Source organism: Periplaneta americana, chromosome 13 (assembly GCF_040183065.1).
Source record: "Periplaneta americana isolate PAMFEO1 chromosome 13, P.americana_PAMFEO1_priV1, whole genome shotgun sequence".
In the NCBI taxonomy this organism is placed as follows: domain Eukaryota; kingdom Metazoa; phylum Arthropoda; class Insecta; order Blattodea; family Blattidae; genus Periplaneta; species Periplaneta americana.
This window is the reverse complement of record NC_091129.1, coordinates 37,571,710-37,598,191: the sequence shown is the minus strand read 5'-3', so window position 1 is coordinate 37,598,191 and position 26,482 is coordinate 37,571,710. Positions and strand designations below refer to the sequence as shown.

At 36.6% G+C, this 26,482-nt stretch overlaps 1 protein-coding gene across 2 annotated transcripts in view; it reads left to right on the top strand.

Moving 5' to 3' along the window:
- LOC138711804 (cytochrome P450 4C1-like) overlaps positions 1-26,482 on the top strand; it is a 174,705-nt gene that overhangs the window by 68,585 nt on the left and 79,638 nt on the right. For both annotated transcript variants that reach the window (XM_069843048.1, XM_069843047.1), the window contains 2 exons: positions 7,774-7,880; positions 13,557-13,644. In XM_069843048.1, the coding sequence (XP_069699149.1) occupies positions 7,774-7,880; positions 13,557-13,644 (195 nt within the window). The remainder of the gene's footprint in view (positions 1-7,773; positions 7,881-13,556; positions 13,645-26,482) is intronic.

Genomic DNA, 26,482 nt, shown 5'->3' with positions numbered 1-26,482 from the left:
AAAGCTACTGCTCGCACTTTCCAAATTTATTCTTTACTACGATCTTCTGTGCTGGGCTTGAAACAGAAGACAAATCTCTATAGACAATTAATTCTGTGGCGTTCGGGTAAAGGGGGATAAGTCATTATTTTGTGCAGATGGAATTTTGTTCCTCAGATGGACACACAAGTTAAATTATACAACTTACAAGCAAACGTTCTCATGGGGGCAGATAAAAAAGTTAATTTTTTTTCTTCCACCGTGTTAATAATGTCAAAAGAAGTGCTTATACAAATTTTGGCCACTCGACCGCAATTACGAGGCCGTCCTGAAAGTGATTATCCCTGGGGCTTTTTATAGGAAAAAAGCACATTTGCATGGAAATATTTATTGAAACAGATACAGTAATTGTTGCGCTATTTGTCAACATATCCCCCATTGAAATTGAGACATTCATTTATTTACCTATCCATCCATCCATCCATCCATCCATCCATCCACCCACCCACCCACCCACCCACCCACCCATCTATCTATCTATTTATCTATTATTTATCTATTTTTATTTATTTTATCTATTTTTATCTATTTATTTATTTATCTATATATTTATCTATTTTTATCTATTTATCTATTTATTTTTATTTATTTATATTTTTATTCATTTATTTTTATTTATTTATTTATTTATTTATTCTGGTGTAGTTAAGGCCATCAAGCCTTCTCTTCCACACAACCAGAAATACAAATACAATAACAGAAATACCATGGGATCAATTTTTGTGTCGTACAAGTCATCCGCCTTAGATCGGAACCAGCGTTTGACTACATCTGCACCTTTCTCTGTCGATCCTATGATATGAGAAATGTCTTAATCCCGATGGAAAATATGTTGAAAAATAGTTCAATAATTGCTGTGTCGGTTCCAATAAATTTGTGCAATGAAATTGTGTTTTTTTTCTGTTAACGGCCCTTGGCGAACTTATTTTTTACGGCCCTCGTAATTGCGGTCGTGTGGCCAAAATTTGTATAAGCACTTCCTTCGACAATATTAACATGGTGGAAGAAAAAAAATTGGCTTTTTTATCTGCCCCCATCAGAACGTTTGCTTGTGAGTGTACAAAAATTGAAAGAATACTAGGAGTTGATGTGTTTTATTTGTGTACAAAATTATTTGCAGAAAGGGTCCAAAGTTTAATTTTCATTTATCTCAAAACTCATTTTTATGACTTATCTCCCTTTTCCCAAATAACAAAGAATTCTTCCAATTCTTACTTATGCTTTTCCTGCTTGGTTTTATGCACCTCGGACTACCCTCAAGCCATTACAAACAGCGCAAAATAGAGCTCTCCGGATCATGAAGAGTTTTATTGGGTTACTTTACGACGCTGTATCAACATCTAGGTTATTTAGCGTCTGAATGAAATGAAGATGATAATGCCGGTGAAATGAATCCGGGGTCCAGCACCGAATGTTACCCAGCATTTGTTCGTATTGGGTTGAAGGAAAACCCCGGAAAAAATCTCAACCAGGTAACTTGCCCCGACCGGGATTCGAACCCGGGCCACCTGGTTTCACCGCCAGACGCGGTGACCGTTACTCCACAGGTGTGGACAGTTTATGATGATCTACATGTTGACTTTCAGCACACCCGCCTGCCAGCCTTCGTCTTTTCTTTCAAAATTGCATCTAGTTTTACAATTAATCGATATCTACGGGTATTCACATAGGCCTAATATAAATTTATATACTCTTTAATCTGAGGACTCAATTTCCTACGATACAGGACATTACCTCTACAGTTGAATATTCGCAGATTATATTTTCCCATCTGCTCGGAGATGTGAAACCGCTGGTGGTATCCTCAGGACACTTCTCCCTGCGCAGCCAGACCGCACCGCACGTCGGCGTTGACCGGTGTTATGCCCCGGACGATAGAAATAGTAGAGGCCGATGCAACCCACCAACGTCTGCGACGCTCGGCTAGTGGTGATGTCCGGAGGGCCATCGTAGACCTCATCCACGGACACCAGATCCGTCGACAGCGTGTTCCGGGCACTGGCGGAGACATCGTTGTTTGGTTGACACGCTACCATCGTAAATCACCATCGACGAATGGGGATGAACGACAGACCGGACCCCGTGGCAGTTGGAAATTCGTCGGGGTCCGTCAGTTTGTGAAATACGTCTCCGAAAAAATCGCAGACTTGTAGGTCATCTATATCCAGTATGGTGTCTACCGTCACAGGATGTGCACTTTAATCTCTTCACCATCTTTAATAAAAATTGCCGACGTGTGTATTACCAGTTTTGTAGATTTTATACTTTCTAAGAATTGTAATATAAAGTTCACGGCATCGTCGAAATTATCGGTCGTCCAGTAACCGGCAGATGAGAGAACTCCTTCTATCAGTGGTCGAGTCATTATTGTAGACTGTAATTGAATGCGCATTCGCTTCTCTTTTTATACTGCACTCTTGGCGTGGAATGACATATGCAGTTGCTCTGCACAATTCTCTCCTTTCTATAGCATCCTTGATTCTCGGGCAACTTGCCAAGTCTGTTTCACGACTCGTAAAAGACAAGTCCGTTTGACGACCGTCAGAAAACAGCCCCCCCCCCTTCGCGACTCCCAACGGTGCCTACTACCAATCTATACCAATAATAAATCTGTAGCCAAAATTTTTCTGGTAATTTTCGATTTTCTAAAAATAATTGGTGTTAACATGTATAATTAACCATCCTGAAACCGAAAATCGCTTTTTTTTAATTTTTGTTTGTATGTCTGTCTGTCTGTCTGTCTATCTGCCTGTATGTTTGTTACCTTTTCACGCGATAATGGCTGAACAGATTTCGATGAAAATTGGAATATAAATTAAATTCGTTGTAACTTAGATTTTAGGCTATATGGCATTCAAAATACGTTATTTAAAAGGGGGGTTATAAGTGGGTCTGAATTAAATAAATCGAAATATCTCTCTTATTATTGATTTTTGTGAAAAATGTTACATAACAAAAGTTTCTTTAAAAATGATTTCTGATAAGCTTTGTTCTTTGAAAAATTTTGATAGGACTGATATTTAATGAGATAAATGAGTTTTAAAATTAAAATAACTGCCATCTAAAGCGGTGTATTGAAATAAAAAACAAATGACTTCGTCTATAAGGGGCCTTGGACACAATAATCGAAAGCTATGAAACATAGCCTACAGACAATGATTCTGTGTTTGTATGAAGTAATATAGGAAGCCAAATTAACCGATTTGTATAATTAATTATTATTTCATCATTGGAAAGTGTAGTTTCTCTGGATGGACATAATGCTACATATAATGTTATTACAGTAACTTGTGAGTGAATTGAGGACAGGTAAGATTAAAATAACTTCTTATGCACAGAAAACTTGATAGGTTATTCTGTATATTCATTTCCTGTATTTCTTAAAATAATGTTTATGAACATCTTCATTTTTATCTCGGAGGATTAACGAACAACGAGAGTGTATTGATTTAGTGTGTAGTAATAGTACGTTAGCTTAGCAATCCATTATTTTATAATTCAAATTTTAACTATGCTCAATTGAATCGTGTTAAAATACATAAAATATATATGCAATAAATGCAATGCAAAAAAATTGGGTAATGAGCCAAGCAGATTATGTTGCGCTGTTGTGAAAGCTGTTCCTCCTGAGATTCAAGAGCTCCCACAACAAATTAAAAACTTTCTAATTCGAGTACATCCGTTATCAACGCACTTTTTACATAATATAATATAATATAATATAATATAATATAATATAATATAATATAATATAATATAATATAATATAATATAATATACAGGGTGTTTCAAAAATACGCGGCATAATTTCAGGTATGTATTTCCCACATGTAGACAATCAAAATAGTTCATTACAACATGTGTCCGGAAATGCTTTATTTCCGAGTTATGGCCTTCACAACACTGAAATCCACCGGAACGTTTTTCTTTCCGTAGGACGTTGCCGTCAAAGGAGACATTAAGAGGGCACTCTGACAGTTCATTCCGAGGCGAAGGTTACATTCAGTGTTGTGTAGGCGTTAGACTGTGCGACATGTATTCAAATCAACAGCTGGCAGTCATGTACGGTAAGGCGGACGGCAATGCTGCGCTGGCTCGTCGTTTGTACCAGGAGAGGTACCCACAGCGACAAAGTCTAGATCAGATCGGAAGACATTTATTTATACGTCTCCATTACCGTCTGTGCGAGTATGGAAAATTTAACTCTCCTGGTTTGGGAAGGGGACGACCAAGATCTACAACTCCAGAAGTACAGGAGGAGATTCTGGAGGCTGTGAACATGACTCCTTCTATCAGCACACGAAGGGTAGCGTTGCAAGTCAATGTTCCTCATACGACTGTCTGGAGACTGTTGAAAGAGTATCAATTATATCCTTATCATTTGCAACGTGTACAGGCCCTGTCACCAGCAGATTACCCTGCACGAGTTAGGTTCTGTCAGTGGTTCTTGCAGCAGTGTGGTGTAAATCCGAACTTTCCTGCCTTAGTATTATTTACAGATGAAGCACAGTTCACACGAGATGGCATAACAAATTTCCACAATCAGCATGTATGAAAACCCACGTGCAACTGTTCCATCTCATCACCAGGTGCGGTTCTACCTCAACAAGTGGGCCGGTATCATTGGTGATTGATTAGTTGTACCCCAAATACTTGTAAACAGACTTACGGGGCAGACGTACACAAACTTCCTGGAAAATACCATACATCATGTTTTAGAAGACACTCCACTGATCAATCGTCAACACATTCACTTCTTGCATGTTGGCGCTCCTGCACACTTCAGTCGTACGGCTCGCCGGTACTTGGATCGAAGGTTTCCTGATCGATGGATAGGTAGAGGTGGCCCAATTGCTTGGTCTCCACGTTCACCTGATCTGATCCCTCTCGATTTCTACTTGTGGGGCCATTTAAAATCATTGGTTTATTCATCTCCGGTGCCTGATTTGGAATCCCTTCGGAATCGAATTGTGGCATGTTCTGAGGACATACGCAATACTCCTGGAGTTTGGGATCGTGTTCGCAGGTCAATGAGACATCGATGTGAGGTCTGTATTCAAGCAGGAGGTGGACATTTTGAACATCTTCTGTAATGACAACGACCTGTGGAAAAAAAAAAAAAAACGTTCCGGTGAATTTCAATGTTGTGAAGGCCATAACTCGGAAATGAAGCATTTCCGGACACATGTTGTAATGAACTATTTTGATTGTCTACATGTGGGAAATACATACCTGAAATTATGCCCCGTATTTTTGAAACATCCTGTATAATATAATATAATATAATATAATATAATATAATATAACATAATATAATATAATATAAACATAATAATAAATCTGTAGCCAAATTTTTTCTGTTAATTTTCGCTTTTCCAAAAATAATTGGTAATAACAATTAATAACATGTTAAAGGAATTGTCATTGCACCAAATGAGTGGTCTCTGGATCAAAATGATCGCATATTAATATTTTAAATACAATTTAAATTAAGTAACATATTAAACGATTTATCCTTCTATCAAACACGAATGTTCCCTGTATCAAACGTCCTATTTTAATTATGTAATTACTTTATATTTATTTCTAACGAGTGCAGCGGAGCGCACGGGTACGGCTAGTAAATAAATAAATAAATAAATAAATAAATAAATAAATAAATAAATAAATAAATAAATAAATAAATAAATAAATAAATAAATAAATAAATAAATACATACATGCATACATGCATACATGCATACATGCATACATGCATACATGCATACATGCATACATGCATACATGCATACATGCATACATGCATACATACATACATACATACATACATACATACATACATACATACATACATACATACAGTAAGGTTGCGTATATCGCACCACTTTAGCATTTATAATTTTTATTGAACAATACAGTTTTTATTTTCTGCATTCCTTTACAGAAATACATTCCCAGAACATTACCTTTCATGTAAAAAAGAATCCTTGAATTTAATATTTTTTAATTAAAATTACATTTTGAAACACATGTCAGTGGTGTCATTTAGGCAACTAGTTTCCTAAATGGCACCTGTGGTTTCTTAAATCGCACCTCTTTAACTGCAGGGAACAGGATGAAGGAAAGCTTTTAATATTGAACATATTGAACAGTATTGAAAATGAATAATGCAATACATGCAAATTACAAGTTTATTGAAATTAATGAAAGAGAGTAACGCATCTTCAAATGAAATTGAAAAAATAGAGTATAAATTACCTAAGATTTAAACTTCCTGAATGCGTTTTTTATTGTCACACATTCGCCATGTGCTTCATCAAGCAGTTCAGACTGTAAACTGTGTCACCTTTTGTCCACGATTATCTCGAAGCCACCTTAGAATTGCTTCATGATTTAGCTGTCTGAAATGGTTTGACGATAGAAACATCTAAAGGCTGGGCCTCTGAGTATGATGACGAGGAAGCTGAAATAGGAGCACATCATTTTCCCGAGATAATCTAGCTTCTAAATTTTTTGAATGTTTCGTATAGGTGGACATACAGAAGCAGCACTTTTTTCTATGGCAGGTTTGAGTGGCAAATAAAATGTTTGAGCCATTCGACAAATAGTTCACTGTTGATGTAACCTGAATCAGAGCAAACAAATGACGATCCTGGAAGAACACCAGCTGATAATGTAGGATGCACTGTTTGGCGTTTAAAAATTTTCATAGGTGGCACAAAATATCTGGTGCACTTATAAAACACACACTTGTATTAACGCCCTTTTCACCACTTGATATTGCACCCACGTGATGCATTCCTCGTTCAGTTAAAATTTTTGGGCCTTCTTTTGTACGGCTAGAATTGCTACAGTTGCTCATATCGCACCGGTGCGAATTAGGCACCTACAAAGTGGTGCGAATTAAGAAACTACGTCATAAGTTATTATTGCCTTCATTCTAGCCTATAATCACCACATGTTCGAAAATCGTACTAAGTTAAATGTTCTTTAATATTTATTTTAACCAATAACATCTTAAGATTGTGGATTCCTTTGCATAGAAATCCGTTATTTAGTTACAAAATATTAGCTAAATATACATCCACCTGAGCGATTATATTAAATAGTCTATTACCACGTTGCTAGCACAAAGAAGTGGCAGAAATCAAGTGACATGGTGGGAGGTCATATGGTAGATTGTAACAATACCACTAGATGCTACACTACTACAGTAATTTGTTTTAAACTAGCAGTGGTGCCATTTAGGAAGCGGTGCGATTTATGCTACTTTACCCTACATTGTTTCTAATCTACACGATTTCTACAAAAGTATGGATTTTACAGATAGAAATGACATACAAAGATAAAACAATGTGTTTAACCTAAAATATAAGCTACATCCTTAAGCAGTCGCGCTTAACTACCCCATTCAATTAAACCGTTATTATCTCGAGTATGCGAATTCCGATTTCAATAATGTTCACGGTTATTGTTGCCTTACCAATTCCAATAAGGATATTGAAAGTTTCAGAAGTACAGGCTTACTCAATATGTAGTTACGAGCTCTGTAATATCTGGCTGGGGTGTTCACAACACCCCGCGCGACTACTTAAGTGTTAAAAAGTAAATCATACCATTCATATTATGCTGTGCCCTTTAACGGGGTTATTTATGTAATGGCCATTTAGTGACATCATTAATGCCCATCGTCTGAAGAACAAAAACTAATCACACTTTCAATCTATGTTGCAGATCATTTAAAATGCTTGCTGCGTTACTGTTCAGAGTATGGTGACATTTATCGATTTTGGATTCTCCACAACTTGATTATAGCAGTTAGTAACTTGGAGTATGTTCGGGTAAGTAAAACAAAGCTATAATATTATGAAGATTATTTTCCTCGCAGCTATAATTCTTTTCTTACACACAAAGTCAAGTTCAATTAATTTTAATTACTTAATAATCATAATTAATAATCAGTCTAAATCACTGTTCCGTCGTAACTATGAGTACTATAATATTTATTTGGTCATGTCGATTTATCTTACAATATTAGTGATAGACACTTTCACACATGAGATATTGCTTCTTGACACTTTCTTGGCAAACGATTTCTCAAATTCTCTTTGTTACTTAATATTTCTCCCATTAATATATATTTTTTTATTTGACCACAATTTGATATTAATTTAGTTTTGACATTTTCCTTGCTCCGTAAGTTCGTCTCTGTCGCGTTTACCTTGGTTTCCTTGCAAGTTTTAAGAGACATTTCCTTAGATTAATGTCAGAGTCGCAATATGTAATAATAATAATAATAATAATAATAATAATAATAATAATTATTATTATTATTATTATTATTATTATTATTATTATTATATCCACCGGCGTGGATCTGTCGGTTAAGGTGTTTGCCTGCCGGTCTGAAGTTGCGCTCGAGCACGGGTTCGATCCCCGCTTGGGCTGATTACTTGGTTGGACTTTTTCCGAGATTTTCCCCAACCGTAAGGTGAATGCCAGATAATCTGTGGCGAATCTTCGGCCTCATCTCGCCAAATACCATCTCGCTATCACCAATTCATCGACGCTAAATAACCTAGTAGTTGATAGAGCGTCGTTAAATAACCAACTAAAATAATAATAATAATAATAATAATAATAATAATAAATGCATATATTTATTTTCACTGCAAGTGGGCAAGCACCCGGTGACAGTGGTATACACAATATAAACAATACACAATACAATTATATACACAATACAATTTAACACTACAATTACAATTAATAATAAAACATAAATGAAATACCTAATTTTACAATGCAACCTACATATGTATAAGCCCTACATAAGTTTCAATAGTCTTTCACTTTACTCTCATCTCACTCCCTGTAGTGGCACTATGACGCATTTCACTGACACTTTAGGATACATTTCACTGACACTCTATAACACATTTCACTGACACTGTAGAACACATTTCATTAACGCTATAATTTATCACTGATCGGAACTATTCACTGCACTATAAAACCATAACTTCACTGACTCACCTCGCTTCATTGATGCAACAGTTCAAATAAGTCAAATAATTACACCCTTATGCATACTTATAAACAGAACTACATTTAAACTAAACATTTCTAGTCTAAGGCCCTCTTACACGCTATTTTTAAATAATTTACAATTCAAACCGAGGAAGTAACTCGTCAGGCTAAATAAATACATGTCATCTTAAAAAATTAAATGTTAAATGTCACCTTAATTTTAATTTGCACTTTATACACAACTTTTTAAGTTATTCTTGAATCTCTTTAAGGAAGGACAGCCCTCAAAGACCGCTGCAGGTAGGTCATTCCAATCATTTATAGTTCTATTTAAAAATGAGAATTTACCTACATCTGTTTTCTGTTTCCTACATTTGATTTTAAAATCATGATCGTTCCTACCATAGTACGTTGGCTTTTCTAACCGAGCCGTTATGTCTACCCATGCTTTCTGAAATAGATGTGCTCTATACAATGATGTTATTCTAGTTTTCCTACGTCTGTTTTCCAAAGTTTCCCATTTAAGTTCTTTTATCGTATCGTTTCCATCTTCTCTTTTACCTTTAACAAATTTAGCTGCCCTATACTGGATTCTTTCTAAGGAATTTATCTGATATATTCTATAGGGATTCCAACAAGTAGTTCCGTATTCCATTAACGGTCGCACTAACGTTAGATATGCTATTTCATTCGATAATAATAATAATAATAATAATAATAATAACAACAGCAACAATAATAATCCGTGGCACTATAGCCCTTTAAGTGCCCAAATCCAGCAGTAGTCGACTGCTGGCCTCACGTCCATATGCCGAAGCAGAGGTGGACGATCGTCCAACCAGAATGTAGATGTCGTGTGATTAGCACGATGATCCCCCCAGCCGTTATAGCTGGTTTTTGTAACCGGATATCGCTACGTATACTTGCTCTCCTAGTACATCACGACGCTCGGTGGACACCAGTCCCATGCACTGGCCGAAATTTTGAGAAAATATCTTCCTCTCTGAGGAATCATCCCTTAACGCAAGTCCTATGCAGAATGCCTTAAACCACGATGCCACGATGCGGAACGGATAAACATATAGCTTACTGAAATGTGTAACAGGCTCCGTAAAGCTATTTATAAATCTGTCATTCTCCGAAATTATTTATCCATTTGTATCTAAAGAATAATATTTATTCAATATTTGAGAGACAACGCTCAAGTATACAAACATGCCAGTGGAAGATGCAAAGAAAAATACTGGGCACCACGCTACGAGACAGAATGTCAAAGGAAACACTACAAAGACTGACGAACACTACTGACGCAGCAGAACGAGCCACGGCAACGAAGTGGACCTGGGGGGGGGGACATGTGGGGAGATTACATCAGACAAAATGGACCCATGCAGTCACGATGTGGGACCCCTACGTCGGAAAGAGAGGACAGGGAAGACCAAGGCTCAGGTGGTCTGACATATTTACCGAAGAGGGGGGAAAACAATGGTCGAGGACAGCAAAGAACAGAGATTTGTGGAAAGAACTAGGGAAGGTCATTGTAAATAGATAACGTAATCAGTGTTAAGATATTGTAAATAGTAAAGTCAGTATTAGTGAAAGTGTAAGATAAGTTTTGTAAATAGTAAAGTCAGTGTTGAGAAAGTGTCAGGTAAATATTGTAAATAGCAACCAGTGTTTGTCAAAGTGCCAGTGTCAGTATAATGCGTGTCGTGCAAGAAAAAAAAATGAACAAAGAACATAGTGCTGAGACTAGTTAAAGTTGAACAGGGTTATTAACCATGTCACAAAAGTAGTATACACGACAAGCTCGCCTGGATTGGCTCACCAAGCGAGTACACTTGAGCCATCCCTGTCGAGGGAGTTCTAACACCATCACAGGAGGCCTGTGTCCAACACGGGACATCGTGGCTAACATTCATTCATTCATTTGAATCTATACTTCAATATGCTGTAATTAGTTGGGAAGAAGTGCTAAATCACCGTTGTATTAAAATTTGTTTGTCAAGACCTTTTGAGTACCCGCATATTTTATTCTTATTTTATTTTTCAGAATTTTGTTTTCATAATATTGAACAAATTTACAATTTAATTCTGTTGTTTTTTTTTCATAAAACTCAGTGTGTGTAAAGGTGACATAGAAACATTTCACAAAACTAGACGAATATGTCAACTATTTTACTTGAACCAAAATACTGTACCATATAAAATATGGGAAATTCATTCTTTATATTATAATGGATTAAATTATACGAGTATAAACAGCTTATTAAAATAAATCCACAATTAAGTAACCTTAATAATAAAATTTATAGCAAGAGAATTTTATAGTCGAAAAAGAAGTGAATATATACGGAAAGAGCTAAAAATAACTAACTTAGCATATTAGACCAGATAAGTAAATATAGAGAAAACTGACTAGAATATTGAAATAGAATGGACGAATTCCGTATTTCTAACAAGATACTCCTGTATTAGCCAACATGACTGAGAAATTTGGGACGCCCGAAGAATGACCAGTTTTCAAATACTTAAAACCAGAACAAACCAATATGACTTAAACCACGATGATGATTAGAATCGGATGTTCAGGCACTAAAACTGTGTATTTTAGGTCCCAAAAATAGCCACTTATGGTAACAAAATGGACAGAGAAGAATCAAAATATGCATTGAATAAACATTTAATCTGTTACTTTCATGACTAAAAATATATAAAAACACTAAATTTAAAATATTAACACGACAATGACATAATTAAATTCTGTTTTTGTTTAATACTTTCATTCCTGTTTGTTCTGTGTGCCATAATTGGCATAGCAATGAATTACAAGAATCGTTTAAAAACGAGTAGGGTGTAAAGTATGCATCTTGCTGTTTAAGATTATTTTACAAGTAGAAAAAGAATGTTCGACATCCACTCATAACACAGGTGTATATTTGAAATTTGAAATATCGCGAAGTTTCACATGTTGTGGTGTTGCCTGTTGTTCTCTATTTTTCCTCGATGTGAGAAATGTAGCGCAAGTAGACAATACATTGAGAAAATATTCAATGAGAATTAAATATACGGTAGAAAAATTTCTAAAATAGACACCTTAAGACAGAATAGTACATAAATAGGCAATAATAGTCGAATAAGCAATTTTAGGCACTATGGATCTTTTCCAAATTGATTCCGTACATATGGAATATAAATATATATTTTTAACTCCTTTGTTTTCATTTTTTTTATTTATTTATTTAACCTGGTAGAGATAAGTCCATTAGGCCTTCTCTTCCCCTTTATCAGGCGATTACAACTACAATATTAAGAATACAATTACAATTAATATTAAATTTACAAATACAATAAAAATCAAAGAACTAAAAGATTAACTGATTAATAAAAGCTAGACAGTTTATTGTAAAAGTTAAGAAGAAAAGCATTTCTTTTATTGATTAAGTAAAAATTAAACCTACTCTACGCAGTAAGAAAATGTTTAATAAGCTTGCTTTTGAACGCTACTAAATTCCGACAGTCTCTGATGTCAGTGGGTAGGGTATTCCACAAGTGCGAGAGCGAGATTGTGTATGATGATGAATACGATGATGTCTTATGTGTTGGTATGGCTAGTATGCTGCTATTTTGCGTGCGTGTGAAGAGATTATGATATGATGACAGATAACTGAAAAGGGAGGCAATGTAGGTAGGTGTAGAAGTGTGAAGGACTTGGAAAAGGAGAACAAGAGAATGAAAATTTCTACGTTCGTTAAGCCGTAGCCGGTTTAGAGTTTGGAAGGATGGGGTAATGTGGTCAGCGCGACGGACATCGCAGACGAAGGGAACACAAGAATTATGAACACGTAGTAATTTTTGCGACTGGTTGACATCGAGGTCAGTCAGTATAAAATCACAATAATCGAAGTGGGGCATTACTAGTGCTTCCAGTAGTCCCAGGAAAAAAATAGGAATTTACCTGAACATCCGAGGTTTAATGATGATGATGAAGAAGATGATATTTCCTTAGGTTGAAACTATTTCAGTTTTTGGTATAGGTGTCTTTTTATTTTTTTTTTCAACTAGTGATTATTTCTCAATTTATACTTTAAGATTGTAAGTAGACCTTATGTCGTATTATCATTTAATTTCTAGTATTATATCATGTAACTGGTACTACCCAAACACGAGCTCTTTTGCAAATATATTATATAGCTTAATTTATTATTTCAATGAATTCAAATTCAATATTTAAAAATAATAACTAATTTTAATTTGCATACGAGTACATTATGCGTAACGTATTTCCACCATTTTTAAATTATACTTCATTGTAGATTTCTTAATTGTCATTTATGACTTACACTTATTCAACAGTTTAATGAATTAGGCCTAATAATCCTTCTAATCGTATATTTACATCCCAAATAACATGAGTCCAACCAGAAATACACATAACAAACTGTTTTGTGATACAAGATATAACATGTAAACAGTTTATTTTTCAGATTATCCTTTCTGATCCTGAACTTCTGGACAAAGCATATTTTTACAGTTATATTCCTTTTGGTGCACGAGGGCTCGTTCTTAGTCCAGGTAAGAAAGTTAATGTATTAATTTACAAACAAGACTTAAGACCTTGGCCAGCTTTCAACTACGAACAAAGTAATCGTGGCCTAATGCTAGCGCGCTGGTCTCCCACTCAGATGAGTTGTGTTCGATCCCCGGCAAAATCAGGATGGAATTTATGGTGGTGAAAGGAAATATTGCAGAGAATTTTTGTTGGGGTACTCCTCCCATTTTTCTCCATCATTTCACCAGCACTCTTCATCTAAAAATAGGATGGAATGAAGTACGGGTTGCCAATGCTGATATGGGAATGGCTTGGGGCTTCGAATCCCTAGAGTTTATCACGCTACTCGTCAACAGATGGGACTTGGCTATATCAGGGGCTGAGGCAGAATGACCTACCTAAGAGTTTCGGTTTCACAGCGCTAATTAAGGAAAGGCTTGGGTCTCCGGGCCCCTGGGGCTTACCAGGCAACTTGTCTGGAGGTGGGATGTGGCTCTAACAGGAGTTGGAGCAGGATGGACCACCTGTCAGTGTCGAATTCACAAATGCCACCCAGGCCATTTGTCGCACTTGGACAATAATCGTATATCAAATTTATAGGACGAACAATGCGCCAAAGCATATTTAAGTGTAACGGGTCCAGCCCTCGTAAATACAAGGCAAGGTTACCGTGAAAAAAGTTACTATTTTATGTAGACAAGTTACTTATAGCTAGGGCTAAAAATTGTATGCCGTTACATTGCGCTTCATGCGTCTCTGACTTTAAGTACCAGTACGTAATTGCGTTGGGGTGGGGATTTCAGTGTGTTTCGTTCAGCAGTGAACTTCAGTTGATCGGTTACATTACGACCGAATACCGTTATTCGTAATAGGCGACATTCAACGTCCTGTATAGAAGAATAATAGCAAGATGCCGAGAAAAAAATTTGTGACAATTTCAAATGAGGAAATTTATAACAATTATACAGATTTGGAGATAAATAATGCTTGTGTAAAATATTTCAAATCCTATTGTTTCTGCAGAAGTGGAACGAAGTTTCTGTAGATATTAGGCTGTGTTTTGTAGCAACAGGTAATCATTCTTCTTTGAAAATATGAAAATGTGGTTTGTTATTCACTGCAACAATATATGAAATGAAAAATTATGTAAAACAGAAACATAATACACTATAACCTTAACATAGTGAAATAATAAGGCTGATACAATGTTATTGTGACCAACTGAATAGTTGGAACACGAAATAGGAAGAACTGTAGCAAACAAGATGAAAAAATACTGAGTAAAGACATCATGTAGCCTATATTTAGTTCTTTGTAAAATTTGTGACAATTTTAAATGAGAAAATTTATAATAATGATACAGATTTTGAGATAAATAATGCTTGTGTAAAATATTTCAAATATGTCCTCATTGTTTCTGCAGAAGTGTAACGAAGTTTTTCTAGACGTAAGGCTGTTTTTTCTAGTAACAGGAAATCATTCTCCTTTGAAAATTTGAAAATGCGGTTTGTTATTCACTGCAACAATATACGAAATGAAAAATCATGTAAAAAAGAAAGATGACTATGAACAGTTTGAGGAAGCAACATTAAAAATAGATGGCTATAAAACTTCTAAATACCCAAGTATCCATAAACCCAAAGTTTTCAGAGATCAATACTATCGAATAAATGTAACACTTGACGAGCTTATCTGAACCGTTGATTCTTTTATTCCTAACTTAGACAAAAGGAAAGAAGGTTATGGAACGTTTTAATATATTGGCAATGCTGGCATTGCCCGGGGGAGCAGCAAACAAGTTTGTCAAGTGCTATCCAGAAGATATTGATGATTGTTGCCGATGATTGTCTTGATTTCAAGGCTTATGCTGAACTGGAAAACTTGAAAACAATACAATAGTTCTACCCCTACATAAAACTGCACAACATCCACAATACATTTCCAAACCTTATAATTGCAATAAGAATGTTTCTTTCCTAGTCAAACACAAAATTGCACAGCAGAAAGAGAGTTTCCTTTCTTCAAACGTACGAAAAACACAAGGAGAAAGGTTACTTTTGGGATATGAAAAACTTGTCTGATTCTTATGTGTTGTGAAAGAGACATTCATTCATTCACAGTGTTCTGCCCTAGGGCAGGTCTTTCATTGTAAACCCAGCATTCTCCAGTCTTTCCTATCTTCTGCCTTTCTCTTTGTCTCTTCATATGATTAATATATCTTAATGTCGTCTATCATCTGATATCTTCTCCTCCGAACTCTTCTTCCTTTCATCATTCCTTCCAGTGTATCCTTCAGTGCATCTTGTCAACCAGTCACCGGCCAATTCCTTTTCCTCTTTCTGATCAGTTTCAGCATCATTCTTTCTTCGCCCACTTTCTTCTCCATATCCACATTTCAAATGCTTCTAGTCATTTCTCTTCACTTCGTCGTAATGTCCATGTTTCTGTCCCATACAATGCCACACTCCATACAAAGCACTTCACTAATCTCTTCCTCAGTTCTTTCTGCCGACGTCAGCAGCAGATGCTCCCTTTTCTATTAAAAGCTTCCTTTGCCATTGCTAATCTCCTTGACAGCAGCTCATGTTACTGCTTATAGTACACTCCAAGTATTTGAAGCTGTCTACTTGCTCTACTGCCTCATTTAGAATTCTCAAATTTATCCTCTTTACTTTTCTACCTATGACCATGGTTTTCGTTTATTGCCATTTATCTTCACTCCATACTGCTCACAGCTGTCATTTAGCTCTAGTAGCATATCCCTTAGTATCATCTCCTCTTCTGTTAACAACGCCATATCATCAGCAAATCTTATACACTTCATTCTTTTTCCTCCCAATACCACTCCTCCCATATTCTGAAAACAACTTCTCTAAATTCTCCAAGTAGATGTTGAACAGGGTAGAAGATAAAGGGCATCCTTGTACTCCTCTTCCTATTTCACTTCCTTCAGACATTTCTTCTTCTGTCCTGACTTTGACTCGTTTCATATAAAGGTTACCGAACAGCATCCTCTTTTTCCAAACCACGCCAATTTTCTTCAGGATCCCCATCAATTTATTCCAATCGACCCTGTCATACGCCTTTTCCAAGTCCACACATACCACATACGTCTTCTTTATTCTTCTCTAGATATCTTTCGCCGATTGTTCGTAGCAGTCCAATTGCATCTCTTGTACCTTTTCCCTTCCTGAAGCCAAACTGCTCTTCTTCCAACTGTTCTTTCATCTTAGAATATAAATGTCGATTTAGTATACGCAGAAGAATCTTCGCTGAGTGTGATATCAGGCTCATAGTCCTGAACTTGTTACATTTCTTGACATTTTTTTTTTCTTCGGTATTGGAAATAACACTGTCTGCGTGAAATCTTCGGGCCAGTTGCCTTGCTCATATATTTCGATGCATAATGATAGAATTTCCTTCTTGTCTTCACCTAAGCATTTTACTAATTCAATGAGCATTCCGTCAACTCCTGTTGCTTTCCCATTCCTCAATTCCCTATGCGCTAGTTCAACTTCTGCCCTTAAAATAGAAAATCCTTTTTCGTCTTCTGATACGGCTACGCGCCTTTGGGACTTGAGCGTCACTTCACCACTTACATAACAAAAGTTATGGTGATTTAAACAAATTGTAGGCATTTTGTAACTAACGACTAATTAAAAGAAATACATTTGTAAATATGTAATACACAGTAATTGAAGCGGTGAGATCAGTAACCATTCAAGTGCACTTCTGATCATTCATTTTTTGCAAATTTGAAATTAAATTTTGGATATTTCCACAAGTGTTACGACTTTAAAGTTGGTATACTACTTTGTCTTGATCTCTAAACGATGAAAGAGTAATGGAACGGAGAAAAATTCTCTCCGGCGCCGGGATTTGAACCCGGGTTTTCAGCTCTACGTGCTGATGCTTTATCCGCTAAGCCACACCGGATACAACTCCGACGCCGGTTACAATCGTCTCAGATTAAGCTCCAACTCTTAGGTTCCCTCTAGTGGCCGCCCTCTGCACTACGTCATAGATGTCTATGAACGCAGGACCGAAGTCCACACGTGCTGAGGTGCACTCGATATGAGTGACTAGTTGGCCGGGATCCGACGGAATAAGCGCCGTCTTAAATCACGAAGTGATTTACGCATATCATATATATTATTTTAATGTACCGAAGTACATATGATATTTCCATGCAGATATTCTGCGTCATCATACGATGAAAGAGTAATGGAACGGAGAAAAATTCTCTCCGGCGCCGGGATTTGAACCCGGGTTTTCAGCTCTACGTGCTGATGCTTTATCCACTAAGCCACACCGGATACAACTCCGACGCCGGTTAGAATCGTCTCAGATTAAGCTCCAAATCTTGGGTTCCCTCTAGTGGCCGCCCTCTGCACTACGTCATAGATGTCTATGAACGCAGGACCGAAGTCCACACATGTGCTGAGGTGCACTCGATATGAGTGACTAGTTGGCCGGGATCCGACGGAATAAGAGCCGTCTTAAATCACGAAGTGATTTACGCATATCATATATATTATTTTAATGTACCGAAGTACATATGATATTTCCATCCGTCATCATACGATGAAAGAGTAATGGAACGGAGAAAAATTCTCTCCGGCGCCGGGATTTGAACCCGGGTTTTCAGCTCTACGTGCTGATGCTTTATCCACTAAGCCACACCGGATACAAATATCATATGTACTTCGGTACATTAAAATAATATATATGATATGCGTAAATCACTTCGTGATTTAAGACGGAGCTTATTCCGTCGGATCCCGGCCAGCTAGTCACTCATATCGAGTGCACCTCAGCACATGTGTGGACTTCGGTCCTGCGTTCATAGACATCTATGACGTAGTGCAGAGGGCGGCCACTAGAGGGAACCCAAGAGTTGGAGTTTAATCTGAGACGATTCTAACCGGCGTCGGAGTTGTATCCGGTGTGGCTTAGTGGATAAAGCATCAGCACGTAGAGCTGAAAACCCGGGTTCAAATCCCGGCGCCGGAGAGAATTTTTCTCCGTTCCATTACTCTTTCATCGTATGATGACGCAGAATATCTGCATGGAAATATCATATGTACTTCGGTACATTAAAATAATATATATGATCTCTAAAACTAACAGAAATACTACGTGCAAAAAATAATAATTAGGTAGGAAATTAAAAAAAAAGTTTTTTGCATTTTTCTCGAAACTTGTGTAAATGGACTTTAATGGTTATTGATCTCACCGCTTCAATTCAGACACACAAAGCACTCAGACTGACGTGTTTACTGGTTCACTGCTATCTCACAACTGGCATCGTTCTTATGAATGCGTGCTACACTGGTTCACGCTCGTGCATGTAAGTACATGTCTGTGGATGCGTAATCAGCAGGCGGTGGTCTGTATATGTCTCTATACTCTCTATATGTCTCAACCTGTACAACAGCAGCAACGGTACCATTGGTTCCATTATATTTATAATGCTGTAGGAGCTTTTATTTGACAATGGACAAATTGACGAAAAACATTTATTTTACAAAATTGAAGTTGAAATAAAAAAACTGTGGGTGATGGAGAAATTCCGAATACATTTTTGAAAACACGATAAAAAAAACTGCATTAAGTACAACTATTGGTACTCGTGACACAAAAGTAATGTTGACCAGATATTATTTTGTTAATGCAAATTCAGAGTAAAAGTTCCAACAATATTAGTCTCTCAGAAGTTGCTTACTTCAAACACGATAATACCGTTATTTTGTAACTGAAAAGCAGGTAGTAGGTATAGTATAGGGCAAATCTTTGCACAAGCACTTCAGAAAGAGATTTAGGGCCGTATTCATAGACATTCTTAGTGCGGGCTTCTGGTGGATGATCAGCGAACTAACGTTTTTCGTATTCATAAACCAGTGTTATCGACAAGATATGATATTAATCCTGTACAAGTAACTAGTCGATTCCCCGGGCTAGTTTAGCACGCTCGTAGTGTGGGCTAGCGAAATGTCTATGAATAGCACCCTAAGATATGAGGACAGTGACCTGGGCTAGCCCTATTGAAAGTTGAAACACAATGCAAAACCCTTATTAAGCTTGTCAACTCGTCTTCCTAGCATATGAAATACATACTTTTCTGGAATTCGCCCCACCCCCTCATCCCTTAGCCATGGCTGTACTGTGTGCAAGTGAGAGAGTAACCATCTTATTCTCTTTCTAAAATTTTGTAACCCGATTACAATAGGGGCCAATTTGGTGTTCTGTTGCAGTTTCTTTACTGAATGTGAGTTTCTGAATGAAGGTTGTGTGTTTAGTTTGCTAAAGAAAAAATCAGATTTGGTATGTGAAAAGTGGACACTCCATTATGTCATAGACCTATGAGAATTTGAGAAGTAAACTCTGTGAAACGTTTAGATTTAAATTGAACGATCGTGGAGAAGTGCTTGACAGAAATTAATTCGTCTTTAGTGATGTAGGAAACATTGTTACTAATGCACTAATGTTTAAAATCATGCGTGAAACAGTATAACTAGGTGAGGTTTCATACTTTTTTCATTTGTGTTTGTCTCAAAAATCCCCGGAGAATTGGCACAATAAATTATAAGCCTACATAATAAATATGTCAGTAAGTAACTAAAATAGCATTGTTTTGTAATGTGATACAGTATATATACATATATATATATATTATATGTACAGCTGTCAAAAAAAAAAGTGGCCGCACTCGTGAACAGCGAATATTTTCAAAGTCCACTTCGGGTCGCGGCGATGTTACACGATGCATGTGCTTGTACAAGCAGTTCCGGAACTATGAAAGTGTTCCATATCTACGCCTCGTGGACCAGTGGTAGAGTGCTTGTTTAATGATTCAAAGGTCGTGGGTTCGGGCCTTCTTCAAGTTTTCATTTTATTTTTTAATCTTTCTTTAGCGATGTAAATGATATTCAAATTATCATTTATATCCAGTTATCGTTCTTTATGGATATCACGTTATTTATATTTTGTTATCGTTCTTTAGAGATATGAACAAAATTCAGGTCATCATTTGTATTCTGTTATCGTATTATAACGATATGAATAATAATTATTATTGTATTTCCAATGGGGATTAGCCGTATTTTACATATGTATGGATTCGTAGAAGCTAGTCCAGGATGCGGGGGGCAAAGGCTAATTGAGATTTCCCGGTCTCTGACCGGGTCAAACATCCTGATAGAATTAATATTTAACCCTTGCCGTGACTTTCGGTGAAGTCCGGAGGGCCCAATTAGTCAAATCCACTTTCCTCATCTCCACGCTTGGGCCCCTTGGAATTTAATAAAATGCGAAAGAGATTGTGGTGTGCGGAAAGCAACGGGATGTTACCGCATTTAGGCCTATCCTTCCTAAGAAAACTGCAAACATGAACAAAGGAAGCTTTTATTAGAAGAAGAAGGATCTTCTGCGGACCTCTGTAAAAAGAACTAAGGAAGAGACTAGTGAAGTTCTTTGTGTGGAGTGTGGCATTGTATGGGGAAGGAACATGGACATTACGACGAAATGAAGAGAAACGAATTGAAGCATTTGAAATGTGGATGTGGAGAAGAACGGTGCGTGTAAAGTGGACAGGCAGAATAAGAAATAAAATTGTGTTTGAAAAAGTGAGTGAAGAAAGAATGATGCTGAAACTGATTAGAAAGAGAAAAAGGAATTGGTTGGATCTCTGGTTGAAAAGAATAATGGACGACATTAGGATATGTGGATCATATGCGGAGACTAAGAGGAAGGCAGAAAATAGGAAAGATTGGAGATTGCTGGGTTTGCAGTTAAATACCTGCCCATGGACAGAACATTTATGTGTGTATGTTCAGAATGCCTAGAATATCGTGTCTAAGAACAGTCGCTATTTGCAAAGACTAGTCAATTCCATGCCCACTCGACTGCAAGATGATCGAGATAAGAGGAAGATAGATTAAATATTGAATTGTGGCTTTTTGTTTTGTTTTTTGAACGCTTAATTGTTTGAATATTTTAAGGCCGACGCCAGTAAATTTGTTATGTTTATGCCACGAAAGATATTTTATTGAGAATAAAATCTTTTTTCTTTCCATTTGCAGCCACAATATCATAATGCTAATGATAAAGTCATGGCATAATATATTAATGAACCTGATGTTAATTACTAAAATAATCATAAAAGAGAAAGGAGCCATTATGTCTAGTTTGTCTCTCTCAAAAACAGAACAAAAAAGGACATAAAAAGCACGAGGTTGTAGTCGAACGCAGGACCTCATGAATAAGACGCCTGAATGCTACCATTATGCTATCGAATAACACACAGTATACTTCAATTATAACTGTAGATATCAGGCAACGTGGTCCAACAACATGTAACATCGCCTGTCTCCGAATTGTAGCGAAGATACCCGAAGGGAACTTTGATACAGGAGATCGGCCACTTTTTCTTTTGACAGCTGTACAGTATATATACTACATTTTATACTTATGCTTATAACCAAACACAAATTAAATTTAACAATAATTATTGTGTATTACAGTATATTAAAACTTTCTTGAAATCGATCAAAGTTTGATTAATCGATTAAATATTTTGATCGATCGACAGCACTAATTTTAGGATTATCTTTCTTTTCCGTAGTCTCTAATATCCACTGTCGAAATTATCTATCTGTTCTGATTTGTGCTATGTAACAACTAGATCTAAGAAAATCACTAAACAATTCGTATAATGAAAAACAGTTTCGTGCTAATAAATGGATATTAACTAGAACTACACTCTGTCCAGCGAAATAATAAAATATTTTTTTAAGTGGGTTATTTTATGACGCTGTATCAACATCTCAGGTTATTTAGCGTCTGAATGATATGATGGTGATAATGACGGTGAAATGAGTCCGGGGTCCAGCACCGAAAGTTACCCAGCATTTGCTCATATTGGGTTGAGGGAAAACCCCGGAAAAAACCTCAACCAGGTAACTTGCCGCGACCGGGAATCGAACCCGGGCCACCTGGTTTTGCAGCCAGACGTGCTAGCCGTTACTCCACAGGTGTGGACCAAAAAATAATGTTAATCATAGAACAGTAACAGATCTGTTCACATGGCAACAAACAAATGAGTCGGTTAGAGTCATAACTCACATGCTCCAAAAAATGAAAAATTGAGATACCGTTATATTCCCATGCGGTTATCTGCGTAGAACACGATTCAGAGGTTAATTTTCCACATTTCTTACATGAAGCGTGTGTAAATAGGCGACAAACTTTCCGGTTTCTGTCAAAAGTCTCATGAGCCCTGGATCTTGTGAGTTCTGTTATATAGCGCTTCTCGACCAATCACCGATCATTATTTCCCTCCCGCTTCTCCACCTCTTGTTGTCTAGAACAAGGTTGTGGATGAGTATCTTGCATGCGTCTTGTTTTTTTTTTTATAAACATCAGTGAATTTAGCGGCTGTAATTGAGCATTTTGTAAACTTAATATTATGGAAGAGAGAACGTATTGTCGGTTGAAGAGAGAGGACGACTATGGAAATATATAGCAGCTTCAGAAATAACGAAAAGAAACCAGGCCAAATTAGCAAGGTTAATATTCTTTTCTGATTCTGCTTGACTCCTACTGATGTATTGGTACATTAAGCAGGATCGAGTGTTTTATCACAATTATAATATATTCAAGTTCTACATGTATGTCATTGATGCTGCCGTGAATAATAAATAATCAATTGGACAGTGCTGAACATATATGCGAATTGATGGAAGCAGATATTAATTTTGTGATATAAAGGAACGCAGTAACGAAAAATTTGAGTTTTGATCAAATTTACAATTAGTATTTCTTTTGTAGGTTGTAAATTGAGGGTTCGACTCAAATAGGGAGAACCCGCTTTTCTAAGAAAATTTAGTTTTTTTTTTCTCGTCTCTAGAATGTTGTGTCATAAGAGGACTTCACCCGAATAACGGCGTATACCCTTATACGCCCGTTTTCCGACGATCAAGGGATTAGATAGTTGAATGCCTATAGTACACTGTAGTAAATTTTCTTAAGTCTAGCTTCAATACGTAACACAGGACACAATGTTAAGGTGCGTCCAGACTTGCAACAGAACATCGTAGCGCAACCGCGCTGCGATCCTATCTGGACAGCGAACGATACTTCGCAACATTGGCCCGTAGCGTGAGTCCGCAACCTGAGCGTTACGGACCTAGAGGCGCTGAGTTGCACCACTTGTCGTTTATTCCAAGGAAAAATCAAAGGATTCAGGGGCCCGTTTCACAATCCTTACAAATTACAAATTAACAATTCATAAATAACAAGTAAAAGATTACAAATGCTTGTAAATTGTGTTTCACAATGCTATTTTATTAGTTTGTAAAGTCTGACGAACTTCACAAAATCAGCTAAAGAAATTTACAAATACGCATTATTGGTTACAAAATATCGCCAACGACAGTTTACAAAAATCGCCAAGAAGCAGAACTAAATTCGCTGTATTTTTACTACTATCGATACATATGTTTATATTTTGTACTAAAATAGATTATTCTAAGCTTGCTGATTCATATTTCACCAACAGAAAATATAAAGTATTGTTAAAAAATTAAAAGTATTTAGATTTTTATATAGGCCTATTGGCGACAATGGAGTTTCATGTGATGTGATTGGTCGAGTATACCAATACGTCTATTACTTAAATGACCAAAGTTAGCACAAAATTCAGTCAAAAAAGTAAATAACAGATTTGGTCTACGTACAAATATGCAATTGATAAAATAATTACGATGTCTAAACACAAAATCAAGTTAATTTTTTGTGTTGATCCATCAGTATTTATTAATGTTTCATCCCTAACCTCACAAACATTAGTTATCCCATCAGCAGCATAAAAATTCTGTGCTATAGTAAATAACATTTTGGTGACCAAAAACCTGCCCCGAATTTAACTCTTTTAACAACATCAACTACCCTGTGCGCACTTTTGCACACTGATATCTTAGAAATTCCGTGCTTATCTGCTAACCCACGGAGCTGACTCCATCCAATGCAAAACAATACAGTTCTCGCTTTGAGGTTAGAGCATCACTTTTCTCTTTTGATGTTGGATATATGATGTCCCATATCTTGTAGGAGAGATTCCAGAGAAATGGGACTCGAAACGACTTCAGATTACCGCAAACTATGAAACAAATCAATGTTATGAAAATATTAAAAGAAATGCTAAGACGGGTCATGCACAAGATACAGTGGAACATTTGAAAACTGACGGTGGTACTTTCACTCTCAAAGTTGATATTTGTACGAAGATTCTTTCAATTATCCAGGATCAAATAGAACCAATAGAATATGAAAATAATTGTGATGCTGAATAAGCGTTAACATTATTTTCATATCTTATACACCTAACATATCTTCACACGTTATCAGTCATAATTACATGTGAACTCTTAAATCAGTGAAATAAAGAAATATCGTTTTGAAAATCTGCAATTATATCTGAGTATTAATACGAAATAATAATCACAGAAATGCTTACGTTAATAAACACATATCTTCTCTTTACTGATGGATGCAGTGCTAATATTAATATGAATAATTTTAGTATTTATGAACATATCTATTCTGAATAATTAAAAATGCTGAAGTAGTGATTGCAGCTCATTTTTCTCTCTGCAAATATATCTCGATATAATAATGCGGCGTGTAACATATGTTCTCTGGCAGCCATGATTCACGCTGTAACAGGTCGTTAAGGATTTAACGGAGGGAGTATGCTATGTTAATTTAACAGTGGGTTTAACATGATGATAGCAGTAAATACAGTTGATGAAACATCACTTCCGTTAAGTTTGCTGTTAAACTGCCTTAACGTAATGTTAAATATTTAACAAGGGTTGGTGCAACCGGGCCGTCGTGTTGCGGACTTCGGCGCGGATTTAAAAAGTTCATCCCGCAACGTAATAGCGCAACCACCGTGCGTAGCATTGCCCAGGCGCGGGTCATGGTTGCGCTACGGGTTTCGGCGCGCATATCTGTACGAGGCTTTGTGTGTTTACGTTGAACAAGTGAATGCACCTACTACAGCGGCAGTCACTTGCTGTTGCAAGCCGTACTGTAGTAGGCTAATATTCGATGTTTAAGCCTACTTCAGGTTGTTAGTTGCAGCAGTGAATCATGACCGAAAATACGGGAAAAAAGAAGCTTGTGAGGAAAACTAGATGGAAAACCGAAGAAAAGAAAATTAATATAGAAACCGTGGCAAGTCATACACAACTTGTACAGGCAAGGAAATGGAAGAGAAGTCATTTACACCTGTAAAAAGATGTTGTATGAAAATGTGTACACATGAAATTTCAAAGGACGATCGATTCTCTATTTTTAAACGCTTTTGGGACATGGGTTTGAAATTAGAACAATATAATTTTATTACTTCTTGCCTTGAAAGAGTGAATCTAAAAACTAAAAAGCTTCAGTCTTTCAAGACTACGGATAATGTTTGGAAATATAGTGTTTTCTGTAATGGAGGGAAAAAAAATTGATGTTGTCAGAACTTTCTATCGAGTCTATTGCAAATTTCAGAGAAACGATTAACAGCAGTTCAGCAGAATAAACTGTTTTCCGGTGACATCCTCGATGATAAAACGGGTACACACTTAAATCACCCTCATACAATCATAATACAAAAGTATAAACAACTGCAATACAGGACATCAGGGATATTTTCAGCTTGAACCTCACAATTTACATCATTTGTTTCCTTCAAGATTTGGAAGACGGGAATGGAAGTGTCGCATCTGAAACTTTTTTGAGTCCAACACAAATGAACCCAGTGCCTTTGAAACCCTCGAACGCGGAGGACTGAAGAGATCTCTTTAGAGTGTT